This window comes from Muscardinus avellanarius (assembly GCF_963383645.1).
Source record: "Muscardinus avellanarius genome assembly, chromosome: 17".
Taxonomy (NCBI): Eukaryota; Metazoa; Chordata; class Mammalia; order Rodentia; family Gliridae; genus Muscardinus; species Muscardinus avellanarius.
Window position 1 is genome coordinate 60,346,224 of NC_137803.1, and position 13,612 is coordinate 60,359,835.

At 43.7% G+C, this 13,612-nt stretch overlaps 1 protein-coding gene across 3 annotated transcripts in view; it reads left to right on the forward strand.

The window, feature by feature from the left end:
* Positions 1–1,088: 1,088 nt before the first annotated feature.
* ARHGAP28 (Rho GTPase activating protein 28) overlaps positions 1,089–13,612 on the forward strand; it is a gene marked incomplete at both ends in the record, with an annotated part of 189,561 nt that continues 177,037 nt past the window's right edge. For all 3 annotated transcript variants that reach the window (XM_080714420.1, XM_080714422.1, XM_080714421.1), the window contains one exon: positions 1,089–1,264. In XM_080714420.1, the coding sequence (XP_080570546.1) occupies positions 1,089–1,264 (176 nt within the window). The remainder of the gene's footprint in view (positions 1,265–13,612) is intronic.

The following is a 13,612-nucleotide window of genomic DNA, read 5'->3' on the forward strand; positions in this document are numbered from 1 at the left end:
TACGTTCAAGGAAAATCACTCAACCAGCATTTTGAAAGGGGATGGGGCTTGAGCGGAAGCTGATGAAAGTAATCTTTCCATCAGAAAGAATAAAAAATAGGGCTGGAGGTGTAGCTCGGAGGTCGAATGGCCCTGAGTTCCATCCCCAGTACCCCAATAAATAAATACATATCCAAAGTTACATGACCTCCTTCTATCTTAACTCTGGTCACCTATTTAATTGGTTAGAAGAACGTTTATTTGCCGCTATGTATGTGTGTGTGCATATATGTGTGCACGTATACACACTGCTGTACATGTGTGTGTGTGCTACATATGCATTTATAGCGACCCTTACCAAACCCCTCAATAAAAATGACGCCAGGAAAGTCCATTCCGCCCATGATAATCAGTCGAATTTTCCGACAAGCTGGCAGAGTATCTGTCACTGTGATCGGGCTCGGGCGGAGGGAGGAAAGGGGCGCAAGTGTGGCAAAGGCCCGTTTGTTGGGGTGCTGAGGGCGTGTGAGGGCGAGTGTACCCCAAAGGAAACCAAGTTTCCCGCAGCTTGACTCAACAGGAATGCAACCCGGCTCTTCCATCTTTGATGTGGATGCTTTAAATGAGACTAGCATCTCACCTTTCTTCCCCAGCCACACACTGTAGATGGGCCTCTCCTCCTCGGCCTAAAGCGTGGCTTCTCCGTCCCGCTTCTGGCAGCCAGGCAGGAAATGTTCCTAGCCTGAAGTTTGAAGGGGGCGAGGGGGAGGGGGAGAAAAGGAAGAAAAGAAACAAAGAAAGAAAAACACAAACTTTACTAGAGCGGCTGGCTGGAGCGCCAAGCGTCAGGCGGGTTTCCAGTTTCCTAGAAGCAGGGAGCCCCGCCCTCGCCCCGCCCCGCCCGCCCCGTGGGCGTGGCTTCCAGCGACGGCTAATGGGCCCTTTCCGCGCCAATGGGCGTGGAATATGCTAATGACGCTTCCTCCGCCCGTGGGCGTGGCTCCCTCTGTATGCTAATCGCCCGCGGGGGCGGGGCCGCCTGACAGCCGGGGGAGCCCCTGGGCGCCGGACGCGGCGGGGCTGCGGACGGGCTCCGGGCGCGCTGGTCCATGCTGGCCCCGGTCTTTGTTCTGGGGCCATCGCCGAGACATGCGCGGCTGACGATGGAAGTGGAGGACTCGGGCGGCGTGGTGCTGACCGCCTACCACTCGTACGCGCGCTCCCATCCGCCGGGCACCGACGCCCGCTGCGCGCCCCGGGCGGCCGCCAGCCACCCGCTCAGCAGGTAGGAGACCCGCTCGGCGCAGGCATCCTGCAGCTGCTTCCTGCAGGGCGGCAGCCTTCCTCTAGTGCTGGTGGGCAGATGAGTCAGCCCGCGCTTTGGGTTGTCCCCACTGGAGATGGGGACGCGCACCCAGCGCCCCTCCAGGCCGCGAGTCCTGGGCTAGCGAGGTTAGCGCGGAGTTGTGTTCTTTATACAACTTTATGATAAGACAGACGCATCATTTCTGCCAACGTCACCTATAAGTCATTGGGGGGGAAACTTTAAGTGTCATTTAACCGAAACATAAGCAGAAACTGGGGGAAAAAAAATTCAGTACATCAGCCTAAATCCTCAGACTAACTTCTGTTAGTAACCGCATGCGAACTTAGGTAAATCTCAGTCAACTTTTAAAAACAACTTTATTTCTAGATGTTAAAAAACTCAGTTGTATAAATACAGTGGTGTCGTTACTTGCTTATTGCTAATGTCCACTTACGTTATTCATGCACTTATAACTTACTTGAGTTAAAACAGATCTGTGATCATCTTATGTCACTGTAGATTTAGTAAATCAGGACTCTGTTAAACTGCTCTCTCGGTGCTCATTTATTTTATGTAAGACCGAGGCCAACAGGGCTTCCATGAACTAAACTAACATTGCTTAGGTGGACAGACAAAAGTATTACAAGAAGTGATATGGTTTGATCCCTGACACAGGCTTAGGGGAAGTTTAAGTGGTATAAATGTTATATCTGCCGTGGATGCATTGAAAGTGGACAGATTGGGTGATGTGTTTAATTTCATCATGTCTATTTTCAATGATTGCTTTTTTCTAATACCCTTATTTTTATGTGATAATAATTACTTCTGTTTTCTGATTTAATTGATTCATGACTTTATTTCATGGAATACTTTTTTTGGCTGGTCTCCATGAGAGGGACAAACTGCACTGGCCTGGGATCTAGGTTGGTTCTGGCTGACAAAGGAAGTTTTGTTTCTTCTAAAGTGAACAGGCTGAGTAAAATCACATTTTTTATATAAAGACAATGAGAAACTGTCATATTCCTTTCAACTTTAAGATTTGTGCATATTATTTTAAAGGTTACTTGGAGATATAAACTTACATTTGCCCTTAGGGTATATTCTTTTCAAAAGAATCCTCATTTGCTGTTATTACTTATGTTTGGAGTTACAGAATAGACATAAATGATTTGCTGAGAAGCGTGGGCCAAGTTTGTGCGTTTTCAAACGACTGTGGTGTAGCTGTTCTGTTTGTAATTCCCCGCAGCTGTCTATGAGCACCAGCCAGATATCTGAAACTACATCCGTTTCCAAAGCAAATTGGAGGGAGAAGTTTTATTAGCTCAACATGTGGTCTCGTGGAATGATAATACATTCAAGCGAGAAAGTTGCATGTCATGGCTAGCGTTTGACCATAAGGTTGTCAACTAGATTTACGTTGTTCCCAGTCTGCAGGCTTATATTGCTGCAAAACTGTAGGATTCTCCACAGAAGCCCTTATAACGCTCAGCGTTTATGTCACAGGAGAGGGAAAAGGCCCCTCACCCTGCAACAGAATCATGGGAGAATAGCATAATTCCTGGGTCCCCACTAAAAGCACTAAAAAAGCACTTCCTGTATTTACAAGGAGCCAGAAGCCACTACATCATCAATCATGAGTCCGATAACAGCAGTAATCAGGCCGAAGTTATTAACCTTTGACTCCCTAACTACAGATCAATACTTCCTTTCAAGCCACGAAGCAAGATGGTTATTGTCCTACTTTGGAAAAAAGCACTCTCTCTTTCAAGAACACCCTTTCCTGCAAATTGCTTACATACTTGCAACCTCTTATTGGAATAATAATCAGTATGGCCCCAGACGCATGAGTTATTGAATTTGACTAAGTACCATCATTCTTTATCTCTTGGTGGCTGAAGAAGCGAGCTTTCACATCAAGGCAAGCTTTTCCTTATTTTCCAGACCTACACTGTACCTCAGTTTGTGTGGCCTATTTCCCCCACTAAAATATAATTTCCTCCCACCCCCTCATCCATTTTTATTTGTTTCATGATCGTTTCCCAAGCATCTGGAGCCGTACATACCTGGCACATTATAATAGCTCAGTACCTATTTCTTCAGTAAATTACTGAATTCATATGAAGATTATAAAATGACCAAGATAAAGCTGTGAGATTTTTTTTTTTTAGCAGCTGAACTCAACTTATTGACACGCCCGCAACACATTAGGCCCTGGAGACACAAAGATAAATGAGACACAGTTTCTGTCACTTCGCCCCACTCCCAATGGTAGGTAGATCAATGGAGGTTTAGTAAAACTTTGAGATAAATGATATTTCTAAATCGGTAGGCTTCAAGTATAAATCTGGATTTCCACATGAGGGATGCAGGCACTGCTGCCTTCGGCGCTCTCTGAGGCTGAGTAATAGTAATAGATACTGCACCTGATGTGGGGCTGTGGGACCTCCTGTTTGCCACACTCTCCTGCCAGCTGTTCAGCTCTGGAGCCCAGCGCTCACTGCAGTTTCTCTTGGGCCTGCCCATCTGTATCATTAAGGCGAGTAACCAGTAAAATGTACTTGTCACTACTCAGGCTTGGGATCAGCTTGCCAGAACTCGATCGTCACCTATCATTACTGCCTTGTGTCTTTGGGCAGTTTACTTAGCTGCTTAGAGTATCGATCAACTCAACGGAAGCACCAGATATGTGTGTTCCCTGTGTCATGACTGCCATCACTGGTAATCACATTTGTGGATGTAAAGAGGAAAATAAAGCAGTTTTGTTACTTATCCCTAACAGGGGTATGGAAAACAAACCAGGATAAAGAAAGCCTTGATTTTCAAGAAAAAGGAGGGGTATTTAAAATTCAAATAACTCTCCGAGCTTTATAGGTCCCATCTCAGAATTCAGAAGGATTCAGGAGATGACCCATTCTTTTTTCCCGTGATAGACAGAAAGGTACTGAACGGCACTATCTTCAGCCCCGCTAATGTGTGGTCTTTAGACGTATTTGCCATTCCCTCTAAGATCCCAGGTTGGGAAAGATTGATAAGTCCTCCCGAGGTTTAAATTCATTTGAAAATCAATATTTCATGTAGATAAATTGATATTTTGACTCTAGTATACAGATTATTCTGTGTGCACTCTGTCCTGGAGCTGTGGAAGTTCAGCAAGTGTGTGCAAATAAGAACAGTTAACACTCCTTTGATTGTCTGTTTTTGCTCTTTGAATTTACACGGGGAAGTTCACTGGGACATTTAAAGCTCTCTTATGTTTCCTCTCGAGTCTTTAGACATCTCTCCCCTCCCCTCGTGGTTCTGTGAGGATTCTGATTTATTTCCTACAATCTCTATCACTGTATTCTTTGATTTTAATAGAGCTCAAGGATGAATAGACTTGGCTGTTAATTCTTACACGTGATTCTTACTTTCACAAATAAGGAAGCTTTTGGGGAAATTATAAAATGGGCAGTACAAAATGGGCCTGATTATTTCTCATATTTACTAGTTATACCATAAACTTCCTGAGACAGGATGAAAAGAGAGGAGGAACAGAACTATACTCTTCATCAAAAATTACCAGAGACACAAACTAAGGTTATCTCTGGGACCCTCATTCCTTAGTAGTGTTCAAATTTTGTGAACGGGATTGATTTTTAATAGTATAACTATTTTTATAGTGAGAACAATTTGAGAAGAATGATTAGGAAGCAAATGTTTTATTTGGACTAAAAGCTACACTTAGCAAATTTTAATGATGTATTTCTGGGTTGGAATTAATTAAAACGTTATCTCAAGGTGCTAAATTTTGCTAAATTAAACACATATGTAGGTTTATAAAAGTCTATGCATACACACACACACAGGGACATCAAATTTCAGGGAAAGTAGGTATATTGCTTTTGAGGATTCAGAAATATTCACGGAAATAAGATTCTTAGGAAAGAATAGGCATTTTGAGGGTATTCTTTATGTCCTCGTTGCAACTAGAGTTGGTGTCTCTGGTTTCTTTTGCCGGTGGGCTCCCTGCTGCAAGAAGCTGGCCCCCTGTACACAGCTGTGGGGAAACATCTGGCACACTTCCTTTGATCCTGCCTTTTGACTGAACATTTGGCCAGTGGCTCTACCCATTTCTATTTTCATTATATTATTATTATTATTATTATTATTATTATTATTTTATTGTAGCACTGGGGATGGCACCCAGGGGCATTCTACCTCCAAGCTACACCCCCAACCCTATTTTTTATTCTTTATTTTGAAGCAGGGTCTCACCAAGTTGCAAAGGTCCTCACTAAGTGGCTGAGGCTGGCCTCGAACCATGATCCTCCTGTCTCAGCCTCCCAAACGCTGGGATTACAAGCGTGCACCACCATGCCCGGCTTCTACCCATTTTTAACTGCTCATTTTCCCCTGATCATTAATCCCTAACATATTTTAAAAAATCGGGGAATTTCAAGTTCTGTAGAATCATCTTCATGTCAATGAAGATGGTGACTTGTGTTAACCTTCCATTTTCATATCTTTTAGACTTGTAGAAAAGTTGTAAAGATTGACAGGAGCGGTGGCGCACACCTGTAATGCCAGCATGTAGGAGGCTGAGACAGGAGGATCACAGTTTCAAGGCCAGCCTCAGCAATTTAGTGAGACTCTGTTTCAAAATAAAAATCAAAAAGGCTGGGGTGGCTCAGTAGTAGAGCACCCCTGGGTTTAATCCCTAGTCTGTCTGTCTGTCTGTCTGTCTGTCTGTCTGTCTATCTCTCTCTCACATGCATTCACAGCAACAACACCAAACACACACACGCACACACACACGAAAAGAATAAAAAGGAAAGAAAAAGGAAAAATTGCAAAAGTAAACTTCACTAGGACATCCTAAATGTGAACATCATGCATAATAATTATTTCTACTGCCAACACTAAACAAATTGACCCTGACATAATACTGTTGACTAAATGACAGACCGTATCCTGAGCTCACCACTTGTCTTGCTAGAATAATATTTTTCCTGTCTAGATTTGCAGCCAATATCCCACGCTAAATTTAGGGGCGTCTCCTGGGTCTCTAACCAGTGACAGTCGGTTCTTGTCTTTTATGACTTAGACTCATTTTGAGGACTGACTGGTGATTTTATGGGAGGTGTCTTCTTATGATAAGATTGAGGTTACGTGTTATTTTATTTTATTTTTTGGCACTGAGCTCTATTCCCAGCCCCTTTTATTTTGAGACAGGGTCTTGTTAAGTTGCGAGGCTGGCCTTCAAACTTGTCTGCTCCTCCCTTGGCCTCCTGAGTTACTTACAGATATGCGCCACCATGCCCCAGAATTTTTGGTGAAAATTCAATAGAAGTGATGTCAGCACGTCTTAATGCTGATGTTAAGTTTGACAAGCTGGTTAAGATACTGTATGCTAGATTCTGTGCAATGAATTTACTATTTTCCCCTTTGGAATGTATAATTATTTCAGGGGAAACGTTGAGACTATGGAAATACCTTCCTTCTCCTCAAAACTTCCTTTCTTTATTTTAGCATTCATCTAGGGATCTTGCTAGTAAAATTTCTCATTGTCCTCTTTTAATGGCCCTTTTTCGTTTTTCTCACTCTTGCTACATTTGACTTGCTTGGCACACGATAAAACATTTTTTCTTATTGTGTTTGTCCCCTTAAAAAAAAAAAAAAAAAGGCATCGAAGTCAGGTGCTGCTGCTCACACATGTTTAATCCCAGTGGTTCAGGAAGCCGAGTCAGGAGGGCCACATGTCTGAGGCCGGCCTGGGCCACATAGCTAGACCCAGTCTCTAAATAAAAATTTAAAAGAGCTGAAAACATAGCTCTGGGATAGAGCACCCTGGGTTCAATCCCCACCCTCTCAATAGTCATTTAATATATTGTTCTTTCAGTTGTTTTATTTTGTTTTTTTGTGGTACTGGGGATTAACCCAGGGGCATTCTACCACCGAGCTACACCCCCAGCTCTATTTTTTATTCTTTACTTTGATTGTTTTTTGTTTGGGGCAGTAATGGAGAATTGAACCCAGGGGCATCTACCTCCAAGATTCACCCCGGGTCTTATTTTTTTATTCTTCATTTTGAAACAGGGTCTCACTAAATTGCAGAGGGCATAAGTAGCTAAGGCTAATCTCAAGCCTGCCATTCTCCTTTCTCGGCCTCCTAAATACTGGCAATACAAGCATGTGCCACCATTCTTGGCTTTGTTCTTTATTTTGAAACCGCGTCTCTACGTTGCCGAGGGCCTCACCAAGTAGCTGGGGCTGGCAGCAAACTTGGGATCCTCCTGACTCAGCCTCCCAGGGACCGGATTGCAAAGTGCACCACCATGCCTGGCTTGTTCTCTTCAGTTTTGACACCAAGTACAACATTTGTTTTGCCTGGTCTGAATTTCTGAAAACTGTAAAGATAGATTTCCCAATTTTCAAATTTTCTTGAATTTTTTTATTTTTTATTTTTTTATTTTTTGGTGGTACTGGGGTTCCTGGAAGCCCTTCTACCTCCGGGCTACACTCCCAGACCTATTTTTACATTTTTATTTTGGAAACAGGGTCTCCTAAGCCAGCACGCGTGGCTGGCTTCGAACCTGCGCGATCCTCCTGTCTCTGCCTCCCAAGCGCGGGGATTACAAGCGTGCGCCACCACGCCCGGCAGATTTTCTTGAATTTTTAGAAAAAAAATTTTATTAAAGGCTTAAGAGAGAAAAAAAAAAAACTAGAAAGTCGCTAAATTAAATGCTTTGTTAAGACTGTGTAGCTGTTCTTAAAGCCCGCCTTGCCTGGGGAATATTACCACTGCAACCATATTTTGTTTCTTAGAAGTATCTTTATACCTGATGTGAAACATCTTCCTGAGATATTGAGAAGATGTCACCTGAACATCTGCCAATGTATTTTAACTAAAGGAAGCAATCTCATTTGCATATAATCAGAATCTCTTCTCATTCCCCCTCAAAACAATTTAATTTCTGAAGTGATTTCTGCACTGTGGCGTTAAACCGTATGTTCTCCGGTTATCAGTTCCAGACAAGAATAAAAGTAAAATATTATATAGCAAAGCAAATGAGGTGAATGGAAAGCTTCTCAGAAATTTTGGAAATACATTCTATTCATTTAATTAGGAGGCTTTGTATTGTTTTTAAGTTTCTTTGGATGAACATATAAATTATGCCTACTCTTAAATAGTGCAGAGATTAACCTTTTCTTAATGTCTGTCATAATAAGGATAGCAAGTTTAATGTGCAGTGCACACAACTATTACGATATGTAAGTTTTCTTGTTTTAATAGTAAGTAGCCTACAGTGGTATATTGTTTTATTTCTTTTTTTCTTGTTTTTTTTTTTTTTTGGTGGGTCTGGGAATGGAACCCAGTGTCATTAGACCTCCGAGATACACCCCTTGCCCTATTTTTTTTATTCTTTATTTCGAAACTGGGTCTCATTGAGTTGCAAAGGGCCTCACTAAGCAGATGAGGCTATCACGTGTAATCTTTTGTTAAACATTTTGACAAAAGCATTTTTTCTTGTTACTTTGAGATAATTTTAGTTCAGTTTGTCCTTAGTTTCCTGGTGTGCTCTGGCTACATGATTGGTGAGTTTTGTATATCATTATCATATGGTGTGTGTGTGTGTGTGTGTGTGTGTGTGTGTGTGTGTGTTTGGTACTGGGGATAAAACCCAGGGGCATTACTTCCAAGTTACGCCCAAACTTTAATTTTACTTTTTATTTTGAAACAAGGTCTCAGTAAGTCACAGAGGACCTCAATAAGTACCTGAGGCTGGCTTCGAACCTGTGATCCTCCTCTCTCAGGCTCCCAAATACTAAAATTACAAGCGTGGGCCACCAAGCCCAGATTCATCACATAAAGTTTTATATATTCCTTTCTTTGTGTTTCCTAGATAATGTGTGTCAAAACAAAAGAACAGCCGGGCATGGTGGTGCACGCTTGTAATCCCCGCGCTTGGGAGGCAGAGACAGGAGGATCGCGCAGGTTCGAAGCCAGCCCCGCGCGCTGGCTTAGGAGACCCTGTTTCCAAATAAAAATGTAAAAATAGGTCTGGGAGTGTAGCCCGGAGGTAGAAGGGCTTCCAGGAATCCCAGTACCACCAAAAAAAACCAAAAAAATAAAAAACAAAAAAAACCCCAACCAAACAAAAAAATCAAAAAAAACAAAAGAACAGTGTAGCTAAAAGCTTTAGATTGCTTTATTTCCTAAAATGGGAAGTAAAGAAAAAATTAGCAGATTATTTTACTACATTTTACAAAGGGGCTTATGACACATTCTCTGAGTATCAAATGTCTTATAGCATTCTTCAGTAAATGAGTGTTAGACCCGGGTGTGATGGAGCTCACCTATAATCCCAGCACTTGGGAGGTTGACAGGAGGATCGCAGGTTCAACGCTAGCCTCAGGAGCTTAGCCAGACTCTCAACAACTTAGTGAGACTCTGTTTCAAAACGAAACATAAAAGCTGGGCGTGGTGACACAGGCTTGTAATCCCAGCATCCAGGAGGCTGAGGCAGGACGATCGCGGTTCACCGATGGCCTCAGCTACTTAGGCCATTTGTAACTCAATGAGACCCTGTTTCAAAATAAAATAATAAAAAATAGGGCTGGGGGTGTAGATGGGAGGTAGAATGCCCCTGGGCTCCATCCCCAGCACAGTGAAGAAAAACAAAAATCATAAAAAGGGCTGGTGGGCTCAGAGGTAGACTCCCCTGGGTTCAGGCTCCAGCACCCCCAGAAACACCTGCGTGTGTGTGTGCGCGCACACACACACACACACACACACACACACACACGCACGCGCACGCGCATGCACATATCCATCCATTCCACAGGCACAGAGTTCCATGCAGTCCCAAGTATAGGTGAGCATAAACTCAGGTAGAAAACCAGCTGTGTGTCTCATGCTACTCTTAGAAACCAGTGAAATCTGTGTTCCACTTCTGATGCCTCAGATAAATAACATGGCGTCTGCGCACAACCAAACACAAAAGACAGGAAGGAGGAACTGGAAACCGGAGATAAAGTCATAAGTGTCACTTCTGAGCTTCCAGACCCTGGAGATTTATTTGCACTATTTTAGTCATTCTGCGTTATGGTACTGATTATCTTTAATGTGTAAAGATAACTCTTTGTATCTGTACTTAACTTTGTGGTTAGCCACTAAATTCTCTTTGTACATCTGTAATGTTTAAGGAAGAAAATCCCTTTGAAGTGTGTCTACTAAGTATTCACTTATGAAAACCAATGTGGAAATCACTGAACAGCACCTTTGCTTATAAAGAAGAGCCCAGCGATGGGTCTGCTCGCGACTCCAATGTGTTTGCTGAGTACAGAGGTCCAGTCCTACCCTGGCGTTGTGCGCATCGGTACAGAAACCTGACAGGTGGTAGATAAAAATTCTGAATATCTTAAAATGACATGACAATGAATGAGAGGATGTTTTGATCTCTTTCCTTTCCGCTCTCCCTCACCCTCACATGTTGAAAATCCATACGGTACAAGCGTCAGTATGTCAGTGGTGGCGATTGAGCCCGTGTTTAAGTGACAAGAGGTGAAAAGTAAAGCAGGAGAGCGTAAGTGCCGTCCAAGAAGCAGGCTGAACCTAAGTTTTGAAGGTTTCCTTTGACAGTAGTAGCTAGACTGCTTCTCATCATACTAAGCCAATCCGCCGTGGTAATGATCTCTTGGTGATTGGTCGGGCATTACTGTCCAGTGGTGTCGATTTTCAAAGGAACAGCCCAGCTTTTCTGCCAGCTTCCTCTGTGAAGAGCTCTGTGCTCCAAACTGGACCTGCGTTGCCCCTTTTAAATCTCACAATAGTCCCGTGACCTGGGAATAAACTGGGGCGCGGAAAGGCAGCTCAGGATGGCCCAGCAAGGTAGGAGGGGCCAGGGCCAGGCTTCCCGCTCAGGCTCCTTCTGAAATTGTACTTCTTACAAGTCTGGGAACATCATTTAATATTACAGGTTATTTTTCTGCCTCAGTTTGATTATAGGTCTACTGAGAGCAGGAACGGTATTATTGTCCCTTCCGCTCGGCAGCCAGCATTAGCAGCTTTTAAAGAATATATCATTCAATTTTTATTTTGTCTTCCCTTTTGCAAACTTTTCTCTTTTGTTTTCCTGGAATAAGCAGAGATGTGTTAAATACGAATGGATGTAAAGAAGTTATTGGAGAAACTCTGTTCATACTTGAGGAATGTCAGTCATAGGCTCCAACTGCCCCCATTTCAAAGCTATGTTCTTCTTCTCCGTGCAGTCTTATTTGGGTGACATTATTTTAGAAGAAATGTGTTGAGGAAGTCATTTAAATTGACCAAGAAGCCATGATCTCAGCAAGAATGATCAAAGAAAGAAAGATCCAAGCTGTCGGTAGCAGGAAAGCTCCCTGTGGCTGGAGTTTTAGTTTTTTATTTTTTTTTTTTAGTGGAAGAGGGGAGGGTAATTTTTAATTCTTTAATTCTTATGTTCATGTTCCTAGTAACAGATGTTAGGATTTTTTCACTTCAGTTTTATTAATTACTTCATTTTACTACTAAAATGATTACTTCATTTTATTATTAAAACCGACTTCTATGGTTAAAGGCATGTTTTTTCACTTAATACCTTCCAGTGTGATTTATAAGAACTTTTCTTTTTTTGGTACTGGAGATGAAACCCAGGGATATTCTACCTCACAGCTATGCCACCAGCCCTATTATTTATTTTGAAACAGGGTCTCACTGAATTGCAAAGGGCCTCACTAAATAGCTGAGGCTGTCTGCAAACCGCGATCCTCCGGTCTCAGCCTTCCAGATGCTGGGATTACAAGCGTGCACCACCAGGCCTGGCTAGATAAGAACTTTTAATGTGGGTTGGGAAGCAGCACTCCATGGTATTAACAGGGCCCTGATTTCTCATCCAGTATTCAGTCAAGTCTCCACCTCAGCTCGATGCAAGGCTAGCCAGGGTTACAAGTCGAGGCCTAGACTATGACTTTGTGGAGATTTTTCTGTTCTAAATCTTGCTGGGAAATTTAGGGGTGCATGTGCCTGCTGTCCCAGTGATTCAGGAGGCCGAGGTAAGGAGATCAGAGGGCCCAGGAGTTCCACCAGCCTGGTATAGTGAGCCCTGTCAGGGATGCCCAGTGCGGTGGCACCTACCTACAATCCCAGTACTTGGGGAGGCTAAGACAGAAGGATTACAGGTTTGAGGCCAGCCTCAGTAACTTAGTAAGACCATGTTTCAAATTAAAAATTGAAATAGGGCTAGGGGCATGCTTAGAGAGAGAATACCCCTGGGTTCTATTTCTAGTACCCCCCAAAATAAAAGAATTTCAGGATAAGATTGGGCAGGTTATAGGAATCTGGAATCTGAACCCCACAGCAGTCCTGATGGCCTGTAAGCCTGAGCACAGCCCTTCTCCTTCAGTGACCTTGGGACCATGACCTTGGGACCAGTACCTTGGGACCATGAGTAGTGCTCATCTCAGACGGGCTTCAGACATTTCCATTTAACCTGGCGTGGTGGTGCATGCCTGTAATCCCAGTACTTGGGAAGCTAAAACAGGAGGATCACAGATTTGAGGACAGCCTCGGCATTGTAGAGAGATTCTCAGGAATGTAGAAAGACCGTGTTTCAAAAAAATAAAAATAAAAAGGTCTGGGGGTGGTAGAATGCCCCCGGGCTCAATCCCTAGGACCACCACCAAAAAAATAAATAAGTAAAAAATACATTTCGAAAACCGATCCCAAGTCCATCTTGGTCTGTCCTTGATTATGCTTTTGATGCCAGAATCCGAATGGCCTCCGGGCTCTGGTTGCTTGGGTTTAGCCTTCAAGGTCTTCATTTCATAAACTGTAGCTTACAGAGGTGCAGACGTTGGACTGTCACACTGGGGAGATGTGAACGGGAGTCTGGGCTTCTCTACTAACTGCTGTGTCTCCAGGAGTCTTCTCTCCATTCCTAGCCAGCGGGAAGTTCAGAGTGTGTTGCTCATAGGAGCGGAGCTTCATGAAGACCAGTCATGGGTGAACAAAAAAGGTGTCTCTGCTTCAGCTGGAAGCCAACTAGGGCAGAGGCAGAAGGACAGTTTTACTGAGTCCTGGCACCTGCTCCCGTCCTGCAGCATCATCTGCTCAGGCCAGTGACGTGGTCCTCGCTGCTCAGGCTGGTGACGTGGTCCTCGCTGCTCAGGCCGGTGACGTGGTCCTCGCTGCTCAGACCGGTGCCGTGGTCCTCACTGCTCAGGCCGATGACGTGGTCTTCGCTGCTCAGGCCTGTGACGTGGTCCTCACTGCTCAGGCCTGTGACATGGTCCTCGCTGCTCAGGCCGGTGACATGGTCCTCGCTGCTC